At 37.0% G+C, this 27,251-nt stretch overlaps 1 protein-coding gene across 5 annotated transcripts in view; it reads left to right on the plus strand.

The window, feature by feature from the left end:
• PTPRD (protein tyrosine phosphatase receptor type D) overlaps window positions 1-24,488 on the plus strand; it is a 1,654,013-nt gene extending 1,629,525 nt beyond the window's left edge. For all 5 annotated transcript variants that reach the window (XM_056130610.1, XM_056130612.1, XM_056130611.1 and 2 more), the window contains 7 exons: window positions 9,853-10,138; window positions 10,536-10,714; window positions 11,362-11,488; window positions 13,246-13,371; window positions 16,202-16,356; window positions 18,833-18,968; window positions 20,838-24,488. In XM_056130610.1, coding sequence (XP_055986585.1) covers window positions 9,853-10,138; window positions 10,536-10,714; window positions 11,362-11,488; window positions 13,246-13,371; window positions 16,202-16,356; window positions 18,833-18,968; window positions 20,838-20,906 — 1,078 coding nt within the window. In that variant the 3' untranslated portion in view covers window positions 20,907-24,488. The remainder of the gene's footprint in view (window positions 1-9,852; window positions 10,139-10,535; window positions 10,715-11,361; window positions 11,489-13,245; window positions 13,372-16,201; window positions 16,357-18,832; window positions 18,969-20,837) is intronic.
• The last annotated feature ends 2,763 nt before the right edge of the window (window positions 24,489-27,251 follow it).

Here is a 27,251-nt window from a genome sequence, read left to right on the forward strand (position 1 = left end):
CAGGTTGTTTCCATCTTATCAAATTGTAGAACCTCCAACGTTTGTCAACTTGTATGAAAGGAATGTTTTCATGGAGGGTTTTGTGTGTGTAGGAGACTATAGGAACGCGCCTATTTATGTCATTGATCCAGAAGGGCGTGGAATGTTTTTAAGTTTCTATCATTTTAATTTCCCAACTTAAATTGAGCACCTTTGATTTCCCAGGGTTGGAAACTGCCACGAGAATTTTCAAATGCAGTAGAGACTGGGAAGTTTTCATACCTCATATCAAGGCAATTAGCAGCTGGCATAAAGATAAAAGCCACACAATGAAAATCAAGTAAGGCAGTTGTTGAGATAAAGGTATAACTAGTCAGGAGGATGGTAAGAAAAAATCAGAGGAGTCTTCATGGTGTAGCCATGCCACGAGTCTTGAAGAAGGTTGGCAGCAGCGGATAGAGAGGCTACAGAGGTGAAAGGAGCGACATAAGCAAAGATCCAAAGATAGAAAAAACAAAAAAAAGTTTTGTTGGCCTGGAGCTGACAGGAAGCTATGACTGCTATAATAAAAATATTATACCTAAGAGCCATGCAGACCAGTGCCCAAGACACATTCAGATAAAATTTTCAACCTCCAAGTTATCCAAAGATAACTTGAAGTAAATTTGTCATCAAAAAGACCAAATGTCATACTGTTTTATGACTTCTTCAAATTATGAAGGAAGATCAAAGAACAATATATTTCGAGTTTGAGCAGATATTGGAATCCAATTTTCTTGCAAATATTGGATTCATATAATACTTGTTGGTCCAATATAAAGGCAAATATAGATCTTCTAAGACATATAAATGCATCCAAAATACTATTACCTATGCATATTTTATATTAAACATCATCCAAAGTTTTCATTCAGACCATATCCGGCTAACTGAAAAAACGTATTCAGATGTAGAACTAAGAAATAGATAAAGGTAAATTATAAAAATGAAAAGCTGAATTATTTTTTATTACTTTTATAATTTTAAAATGTATTCTTAATTTTAAAACATTTTGCTTATTTTTGTTTACTTTTGTGGGACTAGAAAGCAAAACCAAAGCCTCACACATGTGACAGATGTTCTCTAGCACAGAGCACATCTCTGCCTCAATATAATTATTTTAAATAATCGCTGCCGGTGCAAAAATACACTTAATTTAAAAGTAAAAAAAAATATCCTTTAAATAGGAAAATGGGTAAGTGGCAGATACCTTTTTCCCCTCATTGCCTTCCTCCACTCTTTGTTTTATTTACTGAAATATGCTCAGCTACTTTACATTCCAGAGTCTGTAATAATAGGCTATCATCTCTCTGAAAAGATTTTCCACCTTCTTCACTTCAGCGAATCCTTTCTTGTCCTTTATGTTTTGCTTTAGTATAGAATGGCTGCCTTTACAGAGTACTCAGACCACGTCCCTTAAACAATAGCAAACCATTTTTTAATGGTAAAAGTTTCCGAGTCCCAAGTTAAGGTGTTGTCCCTGTTGATTCTCATTGAGACTCTTATTGTTTATTGTTTTGTTTTCTTACTGGTTTGAGATGTACACATTAAGGTGTGTCCTCAGAGGGTCTTAAATCTGCAGTGAGATATTCACATGTGTGACAAGAACAAGATGATTGGTTTCTCTTCTTCTTATAAAAAACACTAGTCCTAGTGGATTAAGATTCAACTATTATGAATTACTCACCTTACTTATCTCCCTTAAGACCCTCTCCTGGATACATTTGTTATTGGCGGTTAAGATTTCAACATAGAAATTTTGAGAGATGACTATCTAGTCCATAATGGATCAGCTTAAATTAAGCTTCCTCAGAGGTATCCCGTTATAGTCTTAGCTTTTGCCTTCTAGCAGTAAAGAACTATTTATCCATAGTATTATTTAATATATTATTAATCATACATTTAACCTAACCCACTAAACTATAACCTTCAGATAGAGTCACAATAGTTTTTCCCATTGCATCTTTGATGCCTTAGAACTTGGTAGACAAGGCATTTGTGAGATGATAACAAGCAAAGTTCTGAGAGCTGAGAATTAATAAATTACAAGAATCAGGGGCTGGAGTGATAGCACAGCAGGTAGGGCATTCGCCTTGCACACAGCCAGCATCGCCAACCCGAGTTCGATTCCTCCGCCCCTCTCGGAGAGCCCGAGAGTATCTCGCCCGCACGGCGAAGCCTGGCAAGCTACCCGTGATGTATTCAACATGCCAAACACAGTAACAACAAGTTTCATGATGGAGACGTCACTGGGCCCACTCGAGAAAATCGATGAACAACGGGAGGACAGTGACAGTGACAAGAATCAGTACAGGCTTGTGATGTGCAACAACAGCTTTCTCCTGATAAACACAAGTAGCATTGGTCTATTTCTTTGATATAAATCTGACCATAGCAACTTTCAAGTTAATGAAGATGACATCACTGAATCAAACACAAAGTTGGGGAAAAATAGATGTTCAGACAAACAGCATTATATAATATTTTTACTCAAAAGCTCAAACTATAAGTTGTGCCTTTATTTTAACATACTTAAGCAAAATCTCTGAAAATTTGATAATTTGTCTTTGCCAGCTCTAAAAAATCACAATAAAATTGTAGTGATCCAATGCACAGAAATATGTGTGTATTATTGTTCCAGGCAAAAATAAAAAAATTCCAAGCTGATTCTAAAAGTTTAGACTGGGCGTCAAAGAGCCTTAGAATGGGAGAAGCTGATCTTATTAGAAAAGAGACCAATTAATCTTTGAATCCATCTCTAGGGAACCTTGAGGATCATTTAAAATATATGCTTCCTCTTACACTCAAAGAAAGGGCTATTATTTTGGGAATTATTTGTTTGAATATTGCTGAACCATGAAGGGGAATGAAAAGATAGAACTTTAGGGACATTATCCACATTTGGCAGGTTAACAGAGTGTACATAAATTAAAGGAAGAGATACAGATCGAATGATGCATAGAGGCAAGAGGATAATCAATAGAGGGATTTAAACAAAAGAAAAAGTTCTCTAGCAGAATTCTCAAAGGTCACTTCACTGTATCACTGTCATCCCGTTGATCTTCGATTTACTCGAGCGGGTGCCAGTAACATCTCTATTTCTCCCAGCCCTGAGATTTTAGCAGCCTCTTCTTACTCGTCTTTTCCCAATGATTGGAGGCTCTTTCAGGGTTAGGGAAATGAGACCTACCATCGTTACTGTATTTGGCATATCACATATGCCACAGGGAGCTTGCCAGGCTCTACCCATGCAGGCAGGATACTCTCGGTAGCTTGCCGGGTTCTCTGAGAGGCATAATGGGTAGGAAGTGTCTTATAATGTGTCACACGGTGCTTATCAGAGAGCGGCCTGGAACAAGTGTGGCGGTGGTTGGGCAGTGGAGGTTGGCTGCCAGGGCTGGGTCCCTTGGGGTGGGGAGAGCTTTCAACCACCCCACAGCCTGGCGCTGAGTCCAGTGGCATGGTTCTGGGGGCCTCCTTTTATACTCCCATCTGGGAGAAGCATCCGTGAGTTCTGAAGGGTGGCCGATGAGGAGATTATCTGGTGCTGGCAGGGTGTGGCTTATGGGTCTGATCCCTGAGTCACCAGAATCTTAGGGAAGCAGGCAGAGGATCTTTGTTACAGTCCCGTTGAGTCCAGAGTCCAAGTTACAAAGTTCTGCATTGTCTGGGTTCTGTGGGACTTCATTCATGCATGAGGCTCAGCCTGAGTGTCCAGAAAGCAGCCTGGAGTATGGCAGTGGTTGGTCAGTGGAGATCAGCTGCTGGTACTGGGTCCCTTGGGGTGGGAAGGGCTTTCACCCACCCTACAGCCTGGCACAGAGTCCTTTAAAGGTCACATATATATTTAATATTTATAATTCATTTTTAATTTTGGATTAATGGAACTTCTACCCAGATAATGGAGTTGATGGAACTATTACACGAGTCACAGTTCATTTTTGGTTAATTCCATGAGCTATTTTCAGGTTATTTTGCTTGAGATCATTATAAAATCTCCTCCCTTCTAGTACTGGTGAGTTAGTACAGTGGGTAGGCTGCTTGCCTTAGATGCAGCTGACCTAGTTTCCATCATCATCATGGTATTTCTGAGGCCATCCAGGAGTGATCCCTGAGTGCAGAGCCAGGATAAAACCATGAGTAAGCACCATCAAATGTGGGCCTTCCTACAAAAATTCTCCCTACAAGCCACAAAGTAACTATCCAGTATCATTAAAATAAAGGGGGAAAAAGGCTTTTAAAGGTAGCTTAGGAGGAGTCAACCATAAAAATCAACCAAGGAAATACAGGAGTCAACCATAAGTCAATCAAGGATATTTAGAAGTAGTCAGTCACCATCTTTGGTAGTTGTTACAAACAACCCAAAAGTCATGATACAGTACAGAACAAAAGGAACTCTAAATACAGTGGTAAAGATTAGCATTTCAGAACCTTCATTTGCTTTCATGTTTGCCATGTACTATGTGTGTCTCCAGAATAGGGGTCAAATGTTAGAAATCATATATGGGAACAGGAAGCCAGGAGACATTTTTTTAAATACCTTTCAGGCATTAAGCCCCATTTTGGAAGTTATAAAAAATATCTGAGAGCACAAAGTTCTTCACACTAAAAAGATTATTTATTATAGTGTTGGGACCAGAGAGAGAGAGTGCAGTGGTTAAGGCCCCTGCCTTGCACACAGCCAATCTAGATTTTTTTCCCCTGCCCAACATATGTTTTCCCAAGTACTGCCAGGAGTATTCTTTGATCATAGAGCTAGGTGTACCCCACCAGGAGGAACCCCTTAGCAAAGAACTAAGGATAAGTCCCAAGAGTCAACTATTATGCCCCCCAAACAAAGACTACTTATTGGAAATATGAGGACAAATGGGGATCAGTTAGAGGAGGTATCTTAGAAGATTTTATAAGCCTTTCTGAAAAGATACCATTCATTTTAATAAAAAATTTTCCAGTTAACATTACCAATTCTTGATTTCTACTTCAGCGGTAGAAATGTCTTTTATTCCAAAGTCAAGATACCCCCTAAGCCTAAAAAGAATTGTAGAATTTTAAAATTGAATGTGTGCCTACACTGCCTCTTCCTTTATATCTTCAAAATACTCACTACATTTAATTCATCTTTACAACTTGCTGGACAAATGCCTAGAATTAATTTTATCACTATTATGATTTTTTAAATGGAAAAATGGGGAACAAGCTAACTGATTTTCTTTAGCCAGATAGATAATAGAGCATATAGTGTGCCTTCCAGCACTCAACTGACTGGGTTTGATTCCCAGTATCCCAAATGGTCTCCAAAGCACTGCCAGAGTGATCCTTGAATAAGGAGTCAGGAGTAAGCCATAAGCATTACCAGGTGTGACCCTAAAACAAAAACCAAAAAAAAGACTGTCTCAAAGACACAGATATCAGTATCCGGAGAAAGTATATTGAAACTCAAGGTCTTCAACCTGAGAATTACTGCTAACATTTAAGAACTCCAGGAGTTCTTCTTCCTAAAGAAAAGGTTCAAGGGTCAGCTCCTTCTCAATATTTAATAGAATAGCAAAATTTAGTTCATTTCATTTAAAAATGTTTTTGAGGACCAGAGGGATAACAAAGTGGACAGGGTGTTTACATTGCACACAGCTAACCCTGGTTCTATCCCTGGCATCCAGTATGGTTCTCTGAGCCCTGTCAGGAGTAATTCCTGAGTGCAGAGCTAGGAGTTAACTGCTGGACATTACTGGATGTGGCACATAGCCAGAAAAAGATTTTTTTGAGTACAATAATTGGTTATATGCAAGTCATAGACTCTTGTCTTATGTCTCCTTCCCCCACCCCAGTTAATGATGTGAATTTTAGCACATACTTATCTTTTCCCCTCCTTATATTTTTGTTGTTACTGGGGTTTTTTGTTTTGTCTTTATGAGTTTTGTTTTGAGAAAAGAAAAGTAGCATCCCATCATGAAGAGGTTGTCTAGCTGGGGCTTTGGAGCTTGCCTTGCACACGGAAAACCTGGGTTTAATCCCTCGTGCACCCTCTATGGTCTGCTGAATTTACGAGCTGTGATTGTAGGATGAGAAGTCAGTCTTGAGCACTTCTGGGTGAGACCTTCTCCCCAACAAAAAAACAAATCAAAATGAAGAGATTGCTATTGTTTAAAGCCAGAGTTATTGCTAACATTTTGCAAGATACGTGTTATTCTTCTGCCAGAATATAGTGCTATGTATCATCCAGACATTTGAATGGTCCCTGATGCATATTTTGATAAAAATATTCTTGCCACTTTCTAGTATGGGCTTGATATATAGTTCTCAGTTAGAAAGCTTACAGTATGTTTTACACAAGGAAGGACTGCATGAAGTTGTGTCCAGTTAGAAGCAGCGTACAATTAGAATGAAGACAGTTTAGAAAGTCAATACACAAGAAAGAAAAGATGTTACTCATGACCACAGAATCTATCAAACATGGGGGTTGCTTCCCTTTACTGGGCATCTGAGTTTCTTTTAAATGCAATCTGATGGCCTGCGAGGAAACTAAGGAACATAAACTGTGAATAGAACTTTTCTTTATATTCTCCAGTAAGCAGCTTGTGTTTCCATCTTCAGTATTCTGTGCATAATTCTGCCTTTGTTAAGTGTAGGATTTCTTTTCACTGACTGGGAAGGCCACTACCCAACCTGAATGAGCTGCTTATTACACAAACTCTTGCATACCATCCATCACTGATGGCTGAACACTGACTTCATGCTTGGTGCAGAGTATGCAGATATAACAGACAGTACAGTTTCTGCTCTCAAAATATGCTCTATTGTTTGGGGCCAGTGGAATAATAGAGTGAATAAGGCACTTACTTTGCATACAACTGACTTGAGTTCAATCCATGAATTGCATATGGTCTCCTAAACCCTGACAGAAGTGATCCCTGATCTCAGGGCCAGAAGGAAGTCCTGATCATCAGCAGGTGTGGCTCCCAAACTAGACAGATAGATATAATATTTATATTTTTTCTATTGATGATTGATAACCAGACTAATAAATACAATGTGACTAAAAGGCCCTCCCATTGATCATCGATTTGCTCGAGCGGGTCCAGTAACGTCTCCATTGGAGACTTTGTTGTTACTGTGTTTGGCATATCGAATACGTCACGGGGAGCTTGCCAGGCTCTGCCGTGCGGGGGAGATACTCTCGGTAGCTTGTCAGGCTCTCCGAGAGGGGCAGAGGAATCGAACTCAGGTCGGCCATGTTGGCGGCATGCAAGGCAAACGCCCTACCGCTGTGTATATTATGACCACAGTAAATCTGAGACCAAGAGTGGTATTAATCCTGCCTGGGGAGGAAAAGTGGGAGGGTTAGTATATTAAGAAAAATGTTGTCTATCACAGGTCATAGGTAGTATAATAAATAGGTGGACTTCATGCATCTTGGTGCATTGGAAACACTAGACTAACTAAATTTATTATTAATGTTTATATCACATATCTGTCTTGTTTTCTCCTAAGATATATAGTCATTACTAAGATTTTGTTCTAGATATTTTTTGCATGACATCTCACTATTACTTTGTGGTTTAAACATCAAAATGAAATCTAATATCCAGAACTGAGATGGCACAGGACAAAAAATGTTTAAAATATTATTTATACTAATCTCCTACTTAATCTAGTCAACAGACCTCCAAGCTCCTATATCTAATCTATAATGCTCAGTGGTTAAGTAACAATATTTTGCTATAAATGTTTACAACCTTTTAGACACTTAGCACCATAGAGAAATTGCCATTTCAGTTGTGTTAGGAAACCTCATGCTCATTAAACTTATTCCTTTAGAATTCTGGTGCATTCCTTCCATAAATGTCTTACTGGGTATATGAAAATTTTCACATGTACCTTCCAGACCTTGCTGTCTCGATACATAAGCTATTCATTCTCTTTTGCTAACCCAGTATCATTAATGTTTCATTCTTCCTGTTCTTCAAGCCCTGGTTTAAATGCAACCTCATCTACAAAACTCTCTTCTTTCTCATATTAAAAGTATTTGTTAAGTGTTATTTTGTTTGATGCTAAGATCCTTAAAGGTAGAATCTCATAACATTATTGTTAAGTTTCACTTTGCAAAGTGCTTCAGTTTTGATGACTGAGTAAAGAGATGGCTAGATCAGTGTATGAATGGATATATAAATGATCATACGTATTTGCAAGTGATAGGATATAGTGGCATATAGTGAATAGATTCTACTTTGTGTTTAAGGTGGCCACAAACTCTTGTTGATTACAAGTTCCCAGCCAAATAAACATCAATGATCAGGAAGAGAAAAACTCTTTGAAAGTCAACCATACTTGATATATACGTGGGTGCTGACTAAAGTTTGATAAGAAACAGGTTTTCCATGAGAGTTAAGAGCAAAGATGTTTTATTTTGTTACTGGTCTTCTCAACACTTGAGGAAATTACGGTGTTTCAACCACCTGACTTGGTAATCCAGCTCAGTAAATTAGATTGTCTTCTTGGAACAGCGGATCTTGTCTTTGTGCTCTGTTGACTCTCTCACCTCCTCCTCTTTGATCGGTTTCCACCGACTGGAAAATGACCCATAAACCCAGAAGTAATGGAGTTTAAAAAATGCCTCCGAGCTTTTTTAGTAGCAGAGATTGAGGCTTTTATTTTCCCAAACAGAATTCTTCGATTTCACCAGAACTTCAAAATTCATTCAACTGTAGAAGAAAGGGGAGTGAAAACAAGAAACACACCTATATTCTCTTGTGTTTGCTTTTTTATATTAAGGCTTAATAATAAAAAAAAAGAACTAAACAGCTTCAGAGCTAGTGAATAAATAAGGAAGCATTATTTATAAAAGGAAAGGCATAAACATTTGTCAGAGTTTAATGAAATAAATTATGAAGTGTCAGTACACTGTAATGCGACTGAGCAATCATTAAAAAATGAGGTGATTATGTAATAATATGGCGTAGTCTTCCAAACAACTAAAAGTCCCAAACAGAACAGAGAACCTGCAACCACCTCTTAGAAAGAAAATACTAGAAACAATGACATCTAGGGGAAAGGTCCTTCCAGGTAGTTCCCAGAATGGATGGGCAGGGACATATCATGGACCTTTTAGTTCTTGAGGAAATACACAGCATACATTCCATTCACTAAGTAAAATAATTAACTAGGGGCCTGAGATAAGGGTTTCACTAAAATTCATGCATACACCCAACTTGGGTTCGATTCTGAGTGTCACCCATGCATCACCAGGAATAGTTCCAGAGGACCATGAGCATTGCCCGGTATAGCCCTGGTGTTCCTGGCACCACAGAACCCAAGTAGCACCACAACCCTTGCAGTGAACTGCCTGCCCTATTGGTCAGATATCCCTGGAACAAGACCCCAGGTCCCCGACCACTGCTTGGGTGAACCCCATCTCACAAAAAAAAAACATAACATAGGAGTGTTTTTAAAAAATCTGTTTCATTGAGAATACCCTGCACTAACTTCCCACTAGGTTGGTTTTAGAATTTGCTGAGTATAGGACATATTTTAAGCAGCCTGATATATAATGTCTATTTTATGTTGTATGATCAAGGAGAAGACATCTCAGTACTTCAGCCTCCTTAAATGAATCTGATATTTTTATAAACTGAAAATCAAAATAATTTTACTTGAAATTTTGTTCCCTACTTTCCAGCTATGATGATTTGATAATGTTTTGAACTTTAGAGAGCTATGGTATCATCCAAATAGCCAAATAGAGTAAGTTTAAGCCCTATCTAATAAGAGTAACACAACTCATTTATTATGTGTTGTTTTAGTGATTTATTCATTCTTGTTTCTTTGTTTTCTTTGTAGTGCGGGAGTTGGCCGGACTGGTTGTTTCATTGTAATAGATGCCATGTTGGAAAGAATAAAGCATGAAAAAACTGTAGATATTTATGGCCATGTAACTTTAATGAGAGCCCAGAGGAATTACATGGTTCAAACAGAAGACCAATACATCTTTATCCATGATGCACTGTTAGAAGCAGTGACTTGTGGAAATACCGAAGTGCCAGCTAGAAACTTGTATGCCTACATTCAGAAGCTGACACAAATAGAAACAGGAGAGAATGTAACAGGAATGGAGCTTGAATTTAAGGTATGGTATAAGGTGTGATGTGGTCAGTCTATGGCAAGTCATTCTGCACCCTATCTTTGAGTAGTGACTTTACTTTCTGAACCTTTCAAGTTTGTTAAGTACAAGATTCATATGACCTTCTGCTTAGCTGCCAGGTTATAAAACACTTTCTTCTTCCTCTGTCTCTTTTCTACTCATATTTCCTAATAATACCACAAATTCTAGTTTAAATGGAGAGATATTCAGGGCATTATATTTAAGTTTTTAATAGGTTATATGGGGTCATTAGGTAGCAGGATAGTTTGAACAATCCTTTGCTTTCAAGTAAACCCAAGCATTTAGAACTAGAGATGTACATTGCATTTCAAATCATAGACTAAAATTATCTGTGTTGGATTTTTACATTTCTATTCAACAGCGTCTAGCCAGCTCTAAAGCTCACACCTCAAGATTCATCAGTGCCAATCTTCCATGTAATAAATTCAAAAATCGCCTTGTTAATATTATGCCATATGAATCCACAAGGGTATGCCTACAGCCTATCCGAGGAGTGGAAGGATCTGATTACATCAATGCCAGTTTTATTGATGGATACAGGTATATACTCTTATTCCCCTGACAGTCCAAAGCCTTGATATTTACATGTGCCCTAGTTTCATAGCAGTATGAATTTCATCTCGGTTCAAAGCATTTTTTTTCTGCATAGGTCAGCATTCAGTCTCTTGGTATTTGTTTATTATTACTTTAGGTAGTATTGAGAAGAAGCAGTCATGGTATTTTTAATCTGGCTTTCTGCACTATAACTTCAGAAAGCATTTGGATTCTGAAAGGAGTCATAAAAGGAGATAATAAAGAATCTGTTTTGCACATATTTTTAAAATATTAATAGGTTTTGAGTTATCCTAGAAAATGAACCTATACAACTGTTTTAAGTGATTTGCATGACACATGAAATTAAGCTATTAGCATTGCACTAACATTTAAATAAGGATAAAGATGCACATCATAATATTAGCAAAGCAATTTATCTTGCAAAGAACCCCAAATGTATTAAATGCTTTTAATTTCACTTTATATAATCTTAATAGGAATTTACTGCAATTGCATTAGTATGTTTTCATTTTTTATTATCAGTTTTGATGCTTACATATCAAGTGTGAGTGATGTTTTCATATCTAGAGTAGGCTTTTGCATTTTCTCTGAATACATTAATTAATATGCTCTTTTCACACTCTGCAACGTAGGCAGCAAAAAGCCTACATAGCTACCCAGGGACCCTTGGCAGAGACAACTGAGGATTTCTGGAGAATGCTTTGGGAACACAATTCCACCATTGTTGTGATGCTTACTAAGCTACGTGAGATGGGCAGGGTAAGTGTGTCTCCTCTCAAAAAATGTTGATTTCACTTTAATCCAAGTGCCAATTTTCTATCTCTGATGGGCAGAGAACTTGGGACACAATTTTGGCCATTTACTACTCTGTTGGTTCTAACTTGCAAAGCTACATCAAGTTCTTTCATAACTGTGTTTTGAAGGATGATCTAATGCATTGTTTCCAGTAAAGTGCAAAAAGATAACTTAGCAGATGCCTCTGTCAGATTTTGTCCTGATCTCAGCATATTCTTTTCTTATGTACAGACTGTAGTTTAATGAACAAATGTATCATCTTTTTTCTCTTTGAGGAACTTGACTTTCATGCCTGAGGCAAATTTCTACTTCCCATTAACTAAAGTGGCACATGTAGTTTTTCTAAGGTCATAATTTATTCATGTTATAGCTACTTTTAAATAGTGGCTATTCTAAAAATTATATAAACTAGCATTAGAGGCATCTAAGACCATACCATGTCAATTCCTGTCATATTTATTTGAAATATTTATTTCTGCCATACTTATTTGAAATAATTTCTCTTTCTTAATATATTGATGCCAGCATATACTATCTTGGCTCAAATTTGAATTGTAATTTGGGTTAATTAAACACAAATTACAATGCCGGTGTCTACTTGCTAATCTCATTTTGTTTTTGAGATAACATGGTTTAATGTTAATGTTTATGTTTTTATGTAGTTATTGGACCACCATCATAAAAGTTACAAAATCCTTCTATCACTGTCCCAATATCCCTTATAAGTCTGTATTGCCCGCCCATTTGGTAAACTTAGTTCTATTGACAGAGTCCACGAATTCTTTATTGGCCATTGTGTATTCTTTTGCTTTGTGCCTTTATATCACCGATACCTGTGAGTGAGACCATCTACCATGTTCCCTCCTTTCTCTCGCTTTTCTTAACTTGATCCCCTTGAGTTCCCTCCATATGATAGCACAGCCAAAGATTCTATCTTATAGGTGAGTAGTATTCCGTTGTGTTTTCATAGCATAGATTTCTTTACCCTCTTAGCTATCATTGGAAATATGGGTTGTTTCCTGATCCTGGCCATTGTAAGCCATGCTGCAGAGGACATAAATGTGCATACAACTCTATAAATCAGTGTTATTGTGCTCTTCAGAAAGATACTAGGAGAGGCAAACCTAGATCATATTGCAGTTGTAGTTTTGATTTTTTGCAATGTCTCCATACTAAAACACATTTTTCAAGCCCCACAGAAAGAAGGGGGAAAATAAAAGTCTGGGAAGATAACTTGATTATTTTATTTATCTGTTGACCCCTTTCAGCAAATCATTGAAACTGACTGGTGAGATTGAAGTCAATGTAAAGGGTTAATTTTTTTCCCGGTCTTCTCACCTAATGGTTCTCTTGATCCCAAACCACAATGGCATGAGTCTGCTGTGGTGGCACAGCAAGTCATTGGCACACCTAGCATTACATGCAAGGGCTGGTGTGTTTGCTTGGATGAATGATAAGCATGAAGATGTTCATTCTATCAAAGTTTGCAATTCAACTGAAGTGTTTTAAGCACCAGTCATATGTCATATATGGGGTTCAGTACTAGGGGTAAGTATTGAACCACATCAGTTTCCTCTTCTTAGACAAGGAAATTTTAAAACTTTATTAATGGGGGGGGGAAGCAAATAGATTGATAGGCTTACATACAAACACCGTATACGTATATTGCAGACAAAGACTTATACTTTATATTGTTCTGATGTTGATCTTTTCTTATTTAGGAGAAATGTCACCAATACTGGCCAGCAGAACGCTCTGCAAGATACCAGTATTTTGTGGTAGATCCCATGGCTGAGTACAACATGCCACAGTACATCCTAAGAGAATTCAAGGTCACAGATGCCAGGGTAAGTTGGTTCATTTTGAACACACCTCTGGGAGAAAGATTGCCCAGGTGATCATACTCTCAAAGGAAAAAGTACCCATCCATAGGGGTTTTTAAAATACACAAATAATTTTTTTCTGTGTCTTGCAAGTGTTCGCACAAATTCCACCTTGGCTCCATTTCAAACATAACATCTGGCAGCCCAATTCTGGGGATGCACTGAGTGAATGTGTGTGCTGGGAAGAGTTTGGTTGGCTGTGTTTACAGTCACCTTCTCAGCTCATTCTCTTTGGAGCTTTTTGACTTCTTCATTACTTGAGGCTGTAAATATGTTGTTGTTTTGCAAAGCCTTTTAGGTCATATGGACTTGGAGGTTAATTTGGTATGATTTTAAAACTGCAGAGCAAATGGCAATCTTTAGAAAAATCTGACAAGCTTTGCACATTCTAATTTGATTTCTGGCTTGGTTTATTCCTCAGCGTGCTGATGTGTCTGTCCATGAGAGCTGTGTACCCATGACCCTTGTTGGCTAATTTTCACTCTACATTTCTTATCTAGATTGCTGAGTTCAAGGTTCAACCTGATGTAAGATGTTCTGTGCATAAAACTTAATATATTTGCCTTTGACCCGATTCAGACCTTGATTACAAACACATCTTAGGGAAGGGTCAGTCAAAGACTTTATTTTGGGGTTTTTGGTGGTTATTTTTTGCACTGTCACAGTGAGTGAGTAAAATGAAATCTAGGGTAGAGCTATTTACTTGATCTATTGTTTTTTTCTCAAAAGCAATTTTCTCAATACTCATGTTTAGAGTAGTTTCTAAATGAGATTATCTGCTAATCCCCAAAGCTTAACCCTTAACTGTTGACCTAAAGTGAAAGAAAAATTGGCTAGTAAGTTGGTTGGCCCATGTGAAAGATGCATTCATCCCAGAGAGTCTGAAGTCTTTACTACTCTCAAGGAACATGTACTCAAGGTAGCACTTCTTACATCATGGGAGGGTGGGGGGTGGCATTTTGGCTTTTTTGTTTTCTTTCAAGTTACCTAAGCAAGTTTACCTTGATGATCTATCACAAGATATTTTTTAAAAAGACAGTTGTAACTTTTCAAGACTTGAAGCAAGATATTTAAGAGAGAAAGCAGTTTTACTGTTAAACCACTGCTTTCATCCTGTTAATTATCAAGGAATGAATTAGTCCGTCAATAAGAGGTCTCTCCCAAGGTGTGGGGGTAGGGGGAATGCATGTAAGTAAAATTTTAGTATTTTGAAAATAAATGCACAATTTCGGATAGTAAAGACAAGGAACCTGGTTTGACAAGTGTTCCTTGTTTACTACTCCTCATTGCCCAAATTAAACCTGTTCCCACTAAGCCAAAGAAATGTCAATTGTATATTTTTCTTAGCTGCAATAATGTTTGCTTGTGTTCCTGGTGGGCTTCTAGCCTCAACTTTCCATTTTAGAAAGCAAGCTGGCACTTGTTGAACAGGTAACTTTTAAATGAATCTGGTGATCTCACCTCAAATTATAAAAGGTTTATGCACATGACCACTTTTTGCTGTAAAAAGTTACTGTGGTCAGAAATGAAATCACCAGGATTTTCAGAGAACAAACCTGTATTACCTGCCCCCCTGGACTCCTTTTCTGTGTTTTCCAGACCCTTTGTAGAAACAGAGGGAAGTAAATCATGCTTCCATGGTAACTATCCATACATTAGTTTGGGGGCCAGGCAATTATTTCTATATTTTTCTATTTTCTCACAAGGCTAGGGTGATCTTTCTGTTTTATCTTCTTCCCAGATGAGGCCACTCAGGAATATAGCCTGATTCTATAGCCAACACCAGACTGACCAGTGTGTGCCCATCTTTAGTTAACCAACCCTCATACCATCTTTCTCAATAATATTAAAGGAGAAAAACTGAGCCTGCATCTTGTTTGCCCAGAAGCCTCTTGGGAAACAACTGAGATATTGGAAAAGTTGAGGCTTAAATGGGAGCAATTCTTTTAAACTTTCATTTGGGATTTTTTTTTTATTTTATCTCTCCCTTTATTTACTCAAGGGAGAAAGTTGATGGAAATTGTTGCTATCCTTGCTCTGTGCATAGACACTTTCTGCCTTTGTGTGCTCCCAAAAATTCTGTAAAATTCCAAAAAGAATCAGTACCCCTTTTCTTTTCAAAGGGTGAGTCTGAACAATCTTGCCAAATTTCTTTAGAAAAAAACTCCTCTTGCATCTAACTCGGTTACTTTTTATCTTTTCATCTGTCTTCATCAGAGGCCTATACAGTATCTTAATTCTGGTGGCCAGACAGGAAGTTCTTTTTTCAGGAGAGAATTTATGTATTAATTTTTTTTTCAATCACCCTGAGAGGCTCTTATCTTCCTGCTCAACAACATGCTTGCCGGGTACATGTTGTGTACTGTACCCTGGCTAAAAGGCACGTGACTCTGAGACATGGGGTTAACAGCAGCGACACCAGTATTTGTCAGGTAATTTCAGTGTCACTATTTCTCACATGACAGTGCTAGCAATAAGCACAGCAAGTGTGAAGATACTCCAGGATGTTCCTGTCAATAACTGGTTGGATTCTGATTTTTTTTTGAAGTTCTGCTTTATTTTGTCAGCACACACTGGATTGCAGACAGCTGTGTACTGTATGAGAACCCAGGGTTTTCCACTGTTCCTTACCAAAGTATATACAGCTGCAACTTAACTTTATATGATTGTATATGATTTAATAACATATAAGATTAGAATACACGACGTTTCTAAACATATTCCTAATGTTCTCTCTCCTCTTTGTGTGCATTGTCTCTGTGACCGCGTTTGTGACTGGCTTTCTCTTGGAAAGGACGGTCAGTCCCGAACAGTGAGACAGTTCCAGTTCACTGACTGGCCAGAGCAAGGAGTGCCAAAGTCTGGAGAAGGATTTATTGACTTCATCGGCCAAGTCCATAAAACAAAGGAGCAATTTGGGCAAGACGGACCCATTTCCGTGCACTGCAGGTAAGATTCAGGAATAAAGAATTTCCATTTATGATTAATGTAGTAACTGAAAATATGTAGTGAATCTCTATAGTTAAAATTTCATTTCATGAACATTATAAGTAAAGTGAATACTTATTCACTCATTACTTATTCACTAAAGTGAATACTTATTTTTTCTCTCTATTCTGTATGAAAAGAACCACATGAAGATTCTTATCCTCAAATTTTGCTACTTGTAACAAACCACCAAATTGCTTTTTTTTTCCTTCTTGCCTACATTACCTGTTAATCTGTTCATCTAATCAGTTCTTAGTTGCTTTGCTTTCATATAGTTACACTGATGACTGTCTTTCTCCCATGTTTATCTTTTTTGGAAAACCATAAATAGTTATCAAGCCTTAATGACAATAGTAATTCTTCCAGTCAATAAGTGATTAAAATCGTACCCTCAGTTAAAATTGCAATTTGCTTGAAAATTGTTAGTATATCAGAAAATGAAGCACCTTCAAGTTAATTATTTTCAATAGTTTCCACAGCATTTTATAATTCAAGTCATTGAAGTTAATAGAAACAGCAAGTAAATGGTTCAGAAAGGACACTGACAATAAATTTAGTGCTTTGGCACGATGCTATGGAAAAAAACCTTTCAGCAAAAGAAAGTTACCTTATTTAGAGGAATATATTTTAGGATTCAAGAAATATGAATTCTTATGATAAAAATATTAAGTTTATTGAATTTACTTAAAAATATATGAAATACTGAAAACTATATATGTTCTAAGGAGGTAAGATTTCAAAACCTTGAGCTTTAACATGTAGACTACTAAGAGCTCTCTGAAATGGGGATGTTTTTCTGGAATTCATATTGTTCCAGCATATTCCTTTATTATAGCTAATATTTTCCAGTCACACTATATTACATGAGAAGATGACAACCAGAATGTATAAGAAAAATACATGGAGCCAATATTTTAATTTTATATTCAGCTTGGATTTCTGTATATTTCCCCCTAATTTTCCACATATTTTCCAATGTTAATTCAAACTTTTCCAGTGTAAGCAAAAGATTTCTACTTCTAATTCCCTTTGTCGTGACAAAAAAATGATTTAAAAATCCCTTTCTTATAAGAACTAAGACATGTCTTAAGGAATTTCAATATTTTCGGTTTAGTTATTCATTAAATTAACATTACCAAGTCAATAAATGCAGAATTTAAAAGATTATTGTGTTACTGTACTGAAAGCAACTCCACCTCGTTGAAAGTCAAAAATCCTGTATTTTTGTTGTAGTTGGGTAATCAAATAAGATAAGGCACTAAAGTTCCTGTACCATTCAACAAAAAGATCATAAATCATGATGTCTCAGGATTCAGAGGCTTTCGGAATTGAAAGGAAACTTCAAGGTCATCTGCTCCATCTTAACAAAGCTTGATTGTTGCTGGACATCCCCAGCCACTATATAAAACTGCCTGTGGCTTATATAACCTCACTTACCATTTCTAACTTTTTAGAAAATCCAGTGTAAAGGAACACACTATTTATATATGCCTGTCAGCTACATCCCCAAGTAAATGAATCCATCCATTTTCTACAGCCTGTACCCATGCGTTACACATGCTGTTTAATTAGGATCCACGAAAGGAGGGATTTTCCAGATTATACACTGTTTCCCTCATTACCTCAACCTCCAGATGCTTTCCTACTTCTTAAGAAAGGCTATGAATTAGTTTTCTTCCTTTGCTACATTGAAGATCCTGAAAATATCTTAAGACAAAAGGGAAAGAGGAGAAACTCAAAACTTCGCTAAAGTGCAATGAGAATCTTGGTGTTTTAATGCCTGAATTGCTATAAGTGTATAACTCAGGCACTATTAACTTTTTTTTTAATTTAGAGACTGCTTTGAAAATCTGTTCAAAGATATTTTTGAGAAAACAGAAAATAACATGTATATTTGCGGCTTGTACAAGTGATATTCTTAGACCCTTCTAAAGAATAAATGAGACTCCAATATCAAATAATCCTGTTACATATACTCTCATATCAAAATTCAAATTTGAGTGCTCTATATCACTTAATTAGTTTATGAGACAGCCTACACAGATTGTCACTAAAAGAAAATAAACTATAAACTCATAAACAATTATATCTTACATTATACTTTAAAAATATTTTGTTCATATGGTGCTTTGAACACATGTAGCCAAATTGCACCCCCCAAAAAATTATCCTGCCTTATATTCATTCATTTTGCTGTATTTTTCCCTAATTATCTAAAATGGCCTCTACACATAGCTGAAAGTCATTTTTATTTTATAGTACTTTATCCCGTTGAGTCCATATTAATTCTCCCACATCATAAGAGTAACCATTTTATCAATTTGACACCACTTATTCTTGAACCCTGTTGTGGAGTAGCATAAGATGGAAGCTTTTGTACATAGGCCTATCTTCAAATAATTATTCCCAAGACTGAGTGCCTTTGTTATTTTGATAGTGCCGGTGTTGGAAGAACTGGAGTCTTCATTACACTAAGCATTGTTTTGGAAAGGATGAGATATGAAGGCGTTGTAGACATCTTCCAGACTGTCAAAATGTTAAGAACACAACGACCAGCTATGGTACAGACAGAGGTAAGAAAAATCTCATTGTCCTATCACAAGAACAAACTAAAATGTTTTTTCTATCCAGACCTCCCAGAATTCACACTCTACCTCAGAAGCAGATTACTTGGAAGTACTATAGAAAAAGCATCAAATTATCTAATTTTTTAAGAGCTTATTTGCAACCCTCTTTGATTGGAAACTCTCCCATTGATATCTTAGTTTTTTTGATTTGGAGGTTAGGTGCTTTTTTTAGCCCAAACATGTTTTGCACATTTTGGTGTACAAATGACAATTACATATTATTGCATATTCATGTAGAAAAATAGACATGATAGGCTATATATATATATATATATATATATATATATATATATATACAGCTAGATACTTTAAACACATTTCCTTGCACATGATAGACTTTGGCTCACTTTCTAATCAAGCTATTATTAGGAAAGTCACAATAGCACAGCAGTAGGGCATTTGCCTTGTGCACAGCCAGCCTGGCTGAGCCGGGTTCGATTCCTCCACCCCTCTCGGAGAGCCCGACAAGTTAACAAGAGTATCTCGCCCACACGGCAAAGCCTGGCAAGCTACCCATGATGTATCCGATATGCCAAACACAGTAACAAGAAGTCTCAAAATGGAGATGTTACTGGGCCCGCTCGAGCAAAATCGATGAACAACGGGAGAACAGTACAGTACAGCACATAGTTCTTAGAATAATTTGCATTTATTTTGATTCCTATATTCATCATCCATCTTCTCAACTTTGATGCCAAAACAGTATAAGAATTTGGTTTGCAATATTTATGTCAGCCTGACAAAGTTAATGGTTGTTAGGGTGACAGAGGAAAATTGGATATTTAAAAAGCCTTAACACTTTGACAAGATAGGGAAGTAAACTCCATTTATTTTACATTACCATTTTTATTGTAGAAAATGCACATTTAAGCAAAATAGAAACTATCTACTTTCAGCCCCATTGGTTACTGAAAATATGTTCCTTTTATAGGGAAAATCCTCCTTTTTCTCATCCCTTCTCATCTGTAAATTATAATTTTTCCATCTAACAGTGCTCTAACTTATTTCAAAATGACAGTGTTCTTCCATTTCTAAAGAAGCACTTGTCTCATGCCATTTTAATTTCGGCAGCCTTTGTGGAACAGACAACTAGCAATCACACCAAATCAGGCCAAACAGGATGAGTTATTTTTCAATGTAGGCAACCAGTAGTGTGAGGCTGTCTGCAGGGGACCGAAGGTCTGAAAGTTCAGCACCCCTGCTCCCCTTGCTTACTCAGGAACATCACAAACAGACATGCAATTCTGATTCCAGGCCGCAAGGGCTAATAAGAAGTTTTGCGTGTGTTTGTCTCAATGTTTCTGGGAGGGAAGGGGTTCCCTCCTCCGTATTCTCAACCAATCTGTTGGTAGGGCACTTGCCTTGCATGCAGCTGACCCAGGTTTCATCCCAGCACCACTTATGGTTGACCAGCCCTCACTCCCCTAAAGGATAGGCGAACTCAGAATCAAACATCATAGATATGCAAATTTAGGCTTAGCTATTGAAAACAAGCAGATCAATGTATGGGACTACAACAGGGGTTTATGTGCCCAGTCAGTGGTCCTCATTTGATCTGACTCGGAGGAAGTTCACTTGAACTATGTTCAAGTTCACTTGAACATAGACTTGGAATTAGGAGGTGTTTCATTTGAACTGCTAATTAGTGAAGTTAATAAACCACCATGTGGCTAATTGTTCTTTGATTATTGAAACCAATTGGTCATTGAATTGATAGACTAACGAATGTGCTTTTTGCTCTCACTTGGATGTAACTGATTTCTGGGATTGATTTTTCTGCTAAAATGAACTTACAAACCCTCTTTTCTCCTGCAGGATCAGTATCAGTTCTGCTATCGAGCCGCACTAGAGTACCTGGGCAGTTTTGATCACTATGCAACGTAGAAACGCCTGATCCATTTTGGATTTTTGCTACAGGCCCTTCAATATCCATGGAGTCTCTTCTGAGCCATACAGGGCACTTACGAAGTCCTTCTTAACTTCTAGCTAACAACCTCTTAGTAGGACTATTACACAGAAAACAAATTAAAACCAAACTCTTCCAGGTGGACCAAGAATTCACAGTTTAACAATCTAACCTAAACAAATAAATAAATAAGAAAGAATCCTGACTGATGAGGCATCTGAAGGATTTTATTTACAGATACCTCAAGGATTCAAATAAAAGGGAAGAAGAAAATACAGCAAAGAACCACCATCTTGTTCAGGATTGCTTGGTAGGTGTAAGAAGAAATTATCAGAGGGTGCACTTCCGTGCAAGATGTTTGTTGGTGCGGCTTCTCATGACAAAACTGACTCTGCTTCGACATCGCCCCTCCCCACCATACTGCTCATAACATTTTAGGGGGAAAAGGGGGAAATGTTTAAAAAGAAAGTCTTTGATTTAGTTTTTTAGTATTGTAAAGATACTGCTGACCTGTGCTTCATTTTTAACTGTGTAAAACTTTTTTTTAACAAAATGTATCATTCGATAAAAGTGATTTTAAAAAAGTTACATAACTCATTTTTTTATTTCCAAATTGTAGGTTTTTTTAAGCTGTAGAACTGTTATCTGTAATATCTTGCTGTAGAAATATCAAATAATTTGAACTTTTGCACATTTTTGTGCAATCCATAATCTACAGTATTGGTCTTGTCAGATATTATTACTTTTATACTTTTGTTTGATTTTAATTGGAAAGAAAGTACCCATTTTCTTCAAATAACCACGGCTTTTGTTTTGGAATCAACAGGGAGGCGCAAAGTATAAAGTTGCTGCTAACATATATACATATATATCCATATTTTCTAGGGGTGTCTATGTATATATAATGTGTCCACACAAAAAGATAGTTATCATTCAGTTCTTCCATGATTTAGCTTTTTTAAGGTAAGAAAGCAATTATAAGCATATTTTTCAATTTGTTATTCATTTTCTGACATCGGTATTTCCTAATATCACAGAATTTTCATTTTTAAGGGAAATGAGGAATGCACATCAGTGATTGTCAAACCTCACCCCCTAATCTCCTCCCAACCCAATCATATTCACAAATATCATTTTGTTCGCCAGGCTTCCAACGAAGTTCAATATTTCTAACACTCTAGTGCAATAAAAAATTATTAAATATCTAAGAGGTGTGCATGTGGGAAAGGTCAGTGCATATCCCTTTAGGAGGGGAGAATGTTGTAATATATCAGCTATCAAGTTGTTTAAAAAAACACAGTGTATTCAATCGTATATTGTCTATAGTATGTGCTATGAATTTTGCATTTATGTAACAGGGGCAAAGCCAAACTCATGTTACTCTGTTCAGTCAGAAATATTTCTGTGGCTTACAGCATTCCTGGGAAGTGCTGTACTTTGTTTTGTTTTTGGTTTTAGTTTTGCATTTAGAGTGCCTTATAATTGATGCCTATTTTAATAGCATTTCTTTTTAGCTTTTAGTTCGTATTTCCACTAGTTGTTCATATGTTACTCTTCCAATTAAAGCATTATCTGTTTACCACATGTACAAAAACTCTTTGAATAATATGCATTCCTAGTTTTCAACCAAGTCGGGGATGTTAGTGATTGTAAGCAGCCCAAAGCACTTGGATAATCAGGGCCCTTCTTTTCACAGTGGTCAACATCAGGAAAAGCTACTTGCTTTATTTATAATCCCTCCTAAATCTGCTCTAGAACATTCAGTAATGGCACCAAACTTTAGTGACAAACATCATTGGCAACTTTGGAGTATACTTGCTATTCCACTAGGATTTTTCTAAAAGGGGACATTAAAATACTTATGTATATGTATATATTTACACAACTATATGTGTCTCCCCCACCCCAAATTTCCAACATAATTGCTATAGGAAGCCATGAATGATGGCATGAGCTTGCCATAACTTACACTATTTTAAAGAACCCTCGGAATATCCAAGGAACTCTTAAAGAGTTTGGGTATCGGTATAATTTTTTGATATGATTTTAGCTTCATTGATGTTCTGCATAAAAAGACTTTTGTTTTCCACATTTTCCCATCACAAGCAGAATGAAATCCAAGAGACCAAACACTCGCAAGCATCATATTTGAGCACTTTTGTAAAAAAGAAAAAAAAAGAAAAAAAGAAGAAAAAAATATAATACTAAAAAAACGTATCTAGAAGGCTACCTCAGAACGAGACTCTCTAACCTACATCAGAACCAGAGAAGAATGTGCACTATGTGGGTCTATTGTTATTTTCTTTGAGTTTGTATCTTCTGGAGATTTATCCAAGTGCCAGATTACTCTGCTATAGTTTTCATTTAGTGAAACCAAGGGGGTCAGACAGACATTGCATCATTACAGACATGCCATGTTGGACATGTAGAATCTGATGGTGTATTACTGCACACCAGAACCATTGGCTATGGGCAGTTTCTCCCTGCAATCAAAACTGCCCATTTGGCAAAGGGAAAGAGGAGACCATAAGAAGAAAATGAATGGGATGCATACCACAGACGAACGAGGTGACTAGTCCAGATATCTTGCTGTTCCAAAAACTAACTCCCTTACTGTCATTGATGTGCATTCCACTCTGCTTTTCTCTACAAGCATTCTAGTTTTATTTTCCCAGGTAAACATCTTTATCTACATTACCATAAACTTTCCAGTTTCCAATTCTTTTCATCATCATAACCAGTACGGTGCTATTATTTACCTATGTATGTGTAGTTATGTATAATTTTGTAATTAGTTACAATGGTAAAAATCAAAATATATAAAAAGTGATTTGTACAGAACTTTATTTTAGCTCTTTTTTAAAAAATTATTTGCATGGTTAGACAATGGCGAGGACAGCCAGGGGAGGGAAGGGCCTCTAGGGAACTTTGCACTTTCTATACCTTTGTACTATGCACTGCCCTATTGATTCTACACCCAATAATGTTATTACTTGAACCCATCTGTAAGAAACTGCTTCAGAAATTCATTTGTGTGTATGTAAATAACACGGCATAGAAGCAGGAAGGGAAAAATTCTGCAGTTAGGTACAGATTTTTTTCTTTCCTGTTTATTTTTGGTTCTGCTTTTAGTCCTTCCCTTTATTTTAATTCCCTTTTCTATTTCCTTTTTGAGTTTTGCTTTTCTTTGGGTTTATGGGTGCCCTGATACTCCAGCAGAGATCAGAAGGCTACAGTTCCATCCTATCCATCAGTTATGTGGCTTTGCCATCCAAGCTTGGAGTGTCTTTACAAAGATAATAACAGTTGTGTTCTTTGCTCTCGTTTTGGATGCATAGACTGAAAAATTAAAAAAAAATAACTTGTAAAATGGCTTGTTAAAAAATACAATTACCTCTAATTAGTAGTACGCGTAAACGTTTTACAGAATGAAAGGCGTGCTTTTTATTTTCTTACTTCGTTACATTGGTGGCGAAAGAAGTCTGTATGAAAATCAGTTCTTTGCTGACACAAGTTCCATTTGTTACAAATGATTCTAATAAAAATGTCAGTGTTATGCAGCCCTGGCTTTTGCTTCTGTTCCACTCTGGTTGTAACTGACTATATATTCCCTCTTCTCTTATTAGATGGGTTGTTCCTTTGTACTAATAGCAATTCTACTTAATGAGAGGCTGCTGTATCCAAATGCCTGTCTTGAGAAAAACACCTTTCACTGTTCAGCAAACTGAGGCTCAGAGAAAGTTTATTCATGTTTACCCATCAAAGAAAGAGACTTTGACTTCATTAAAATCAGAGCTCTTCGTCAATCTTTAAATCTATGAAAGATGACTTCTTAGTGAACATAACCTGTAAATTTTGAGTACATTACATGTATATATTAGCATCCTGAAACAACGAATAGCACTTTTACCCACAAAAAGAACCTTAACATAAATTTCTTAATTCTTTGGGATCATGCATTATTGTTGCTTAGATCAAATTCCTTGTTTGGTAGTACAAAATAATGGAGTGCTACTGCGATGTGGGAACTTTCTAGGTACCGGGAGTATAGCTGTGAGCAAAGACATTGCTGCTGCTCACTATAGGCTAGGGGTGGGACGGCTGGCATTAAATTAATAATGAAATTGTACTCTGAGAATTGCCACATGGAAAAGTAGAAGATTCAAAGTCGGAACTCTTCATTGTGATGAATGCCTGATTCAACATATAGGAAAAGTAATGTCTGACTCATTAGATTAGAAAGGAATTGATTCTAAGAGTAATGAGATGTAATCTTCAGGCATAACTAAATTCAGGGCTCAGGTAATACCTTTGGCATTTGATGTTACCTGCCATGGCACGGTATGATTTGTACATTTTTAATATCAATTCTAAAGCAAACTTTCTGGATGCTTTACCATATCACCACCACAATCCAGGCAGGTATAAGACTGTATCTTACCAGAAATACAAACAATTCCTAGAATGTTTATTTGAAGGGATTCTTTGATGTGACTTGGAAAATGTGTATCCACAGACCACAATTATGGATAGGAGTAATGAATATACTCATTAAAATCAAGAAGAATTTAAAGAGGCCTTCCCCAAAGCAATTAATATGGTGGAGCCTACCACCAGTTGTAAATGAGTTAAGTGAGACAAGGCATTGGTGATTTGTTAATGTTACCACTGAAAATGGTGAGGAAATGAAGCTATGCTCTTCTCCAACCATTTTGGTAGAAATCCTGATAGTGAATATGTAATTGGACTGCTCCTCTTTCCATCTTCCTCTCCATCTAACTAGTCTCTAAGTTTTTATATTTGATCATCCATAGATTGATAATACAGGTATACAATCCCTAAACAGAAAATAAAAGATAAGAAGTTCAAAGTCAAAGCAGTACCAAATATTTTTAGGTGTTCTGACCATTGTGGTTTTATTTGAAACACTACTTTAAACAGATATTTGAGTGTATACGAGGTGACACATCACTGGAAAGGCACTTGATTGCCTGCAGCTGACCTCAATTCAATCTCCAGCACTAATATCGTCCCCCAGGCACATCCAAGAGGGGACTTCAGTCACAGCCAGGAGTTCCCCTGGACACCTCAAAAATATAAGTTTGGGTGAAATTTTTGACAAGATCCAACATCCATTCTTAATTAAAATGTCCAATAAAATGAAGATAAAAAGAACTTTCCTCAGTATGCTAAGCCTTTTACCACAAGCCCACAAATATCATCACAGTGGCGAAAACCAAAAACTTTCCCTCTAAGAGTCAAGTGCAAGAAAATGTTGCCTGCTCTCACCACTGTGATTTAGTATAGTATTGGAAGCTCTTACCATGGTAACTAGGCAAGAAAAAGAGAATCTAAATTGGAAAAGAATGGTCAGAGGCACAGTACTGGGATAAGGCATTTTTCATCCCTGCAGTCAAACCTAGTGCAATCCCGAGAACTGAATATGATCCCGTAAGCACTACTAGGAATGACCCCTGAGCACCACCAGATAATGGGTCTCCAACATGAAAAAAAAAAAAGGAAAGCAATCACTATTTGAAAATGACATGCTAGCTTACTTAGTAAACCCTGAATACAAAAAAAAAAAAAACAAACCTAGAAACAACAAACGAACTATGAAGTTCAAAACCAACACAGAGAAATCTGCGGCATTTTCATATTCAAATAATGAAGTGGGAGCAGGAGAAATAAAACAATCTTATTCAAAATCATTCCTCCAAAAATCAAGTACCCCTGGCATCTATTTAATGAAAGAACTATAATACTTATAAAAAGAAAACTATAAGTCATTCCTGACAAAAATTGATTGCAACAAGGAAATGGAAACATCAACCATTCATGGATTGGAAGGATCAATATTGTCAAAATGACCATCCATCTCAAAGCACTACATGGATTCAATTCCCTCCCTTTAAAAATACCTGTAACAAGGACCAAGTAGTGTTGTCGTAGTGTTTAGGGCCTTGCACACAGCTAACCCAGCTTCGTCCCCTGGCACACCACATGGTCCCTCAATCCTCACCAGGAGTGACGCTGAGTAGAGTCAGAAATAAGCTCTGAGTACTGCTGAGAAGGACTCTACACCCCACCCTAAAAATACCCACTACATTCTTCAGAGAAATAGACCAAATTTATGTGGAGTAAAAGAACCACCCAATAGCCAAAACACTGTAGCACTGTCCTCCCATTGTTCATCAATTTGCTCCTGTGGGCCCAGTAACGTCTCCATCGTGAGACTTGTTGTTACTGTGTTTGACATATCGAACACATCGCGGGTAGCTTGCCAGGCTTTGCCATGCAGGCGAGATACTCTTGGTAGCTTG

Source organism: Sorex fumeus, unplaced genomic scaffold, assembly GCF_029834395.1.
Source record: "Sorex fumeus unplaced genomic scaffold, SorFum_2.1 ptg000079l, whole genome shotgun sequence".
In the NCBI taxonomy this organism is placed as follows: Eukaryota; Metazoa; Chordata; class Mammalia; order Eulipotyphla; family Soricidae; genus Sorex; species Sorex fumeus.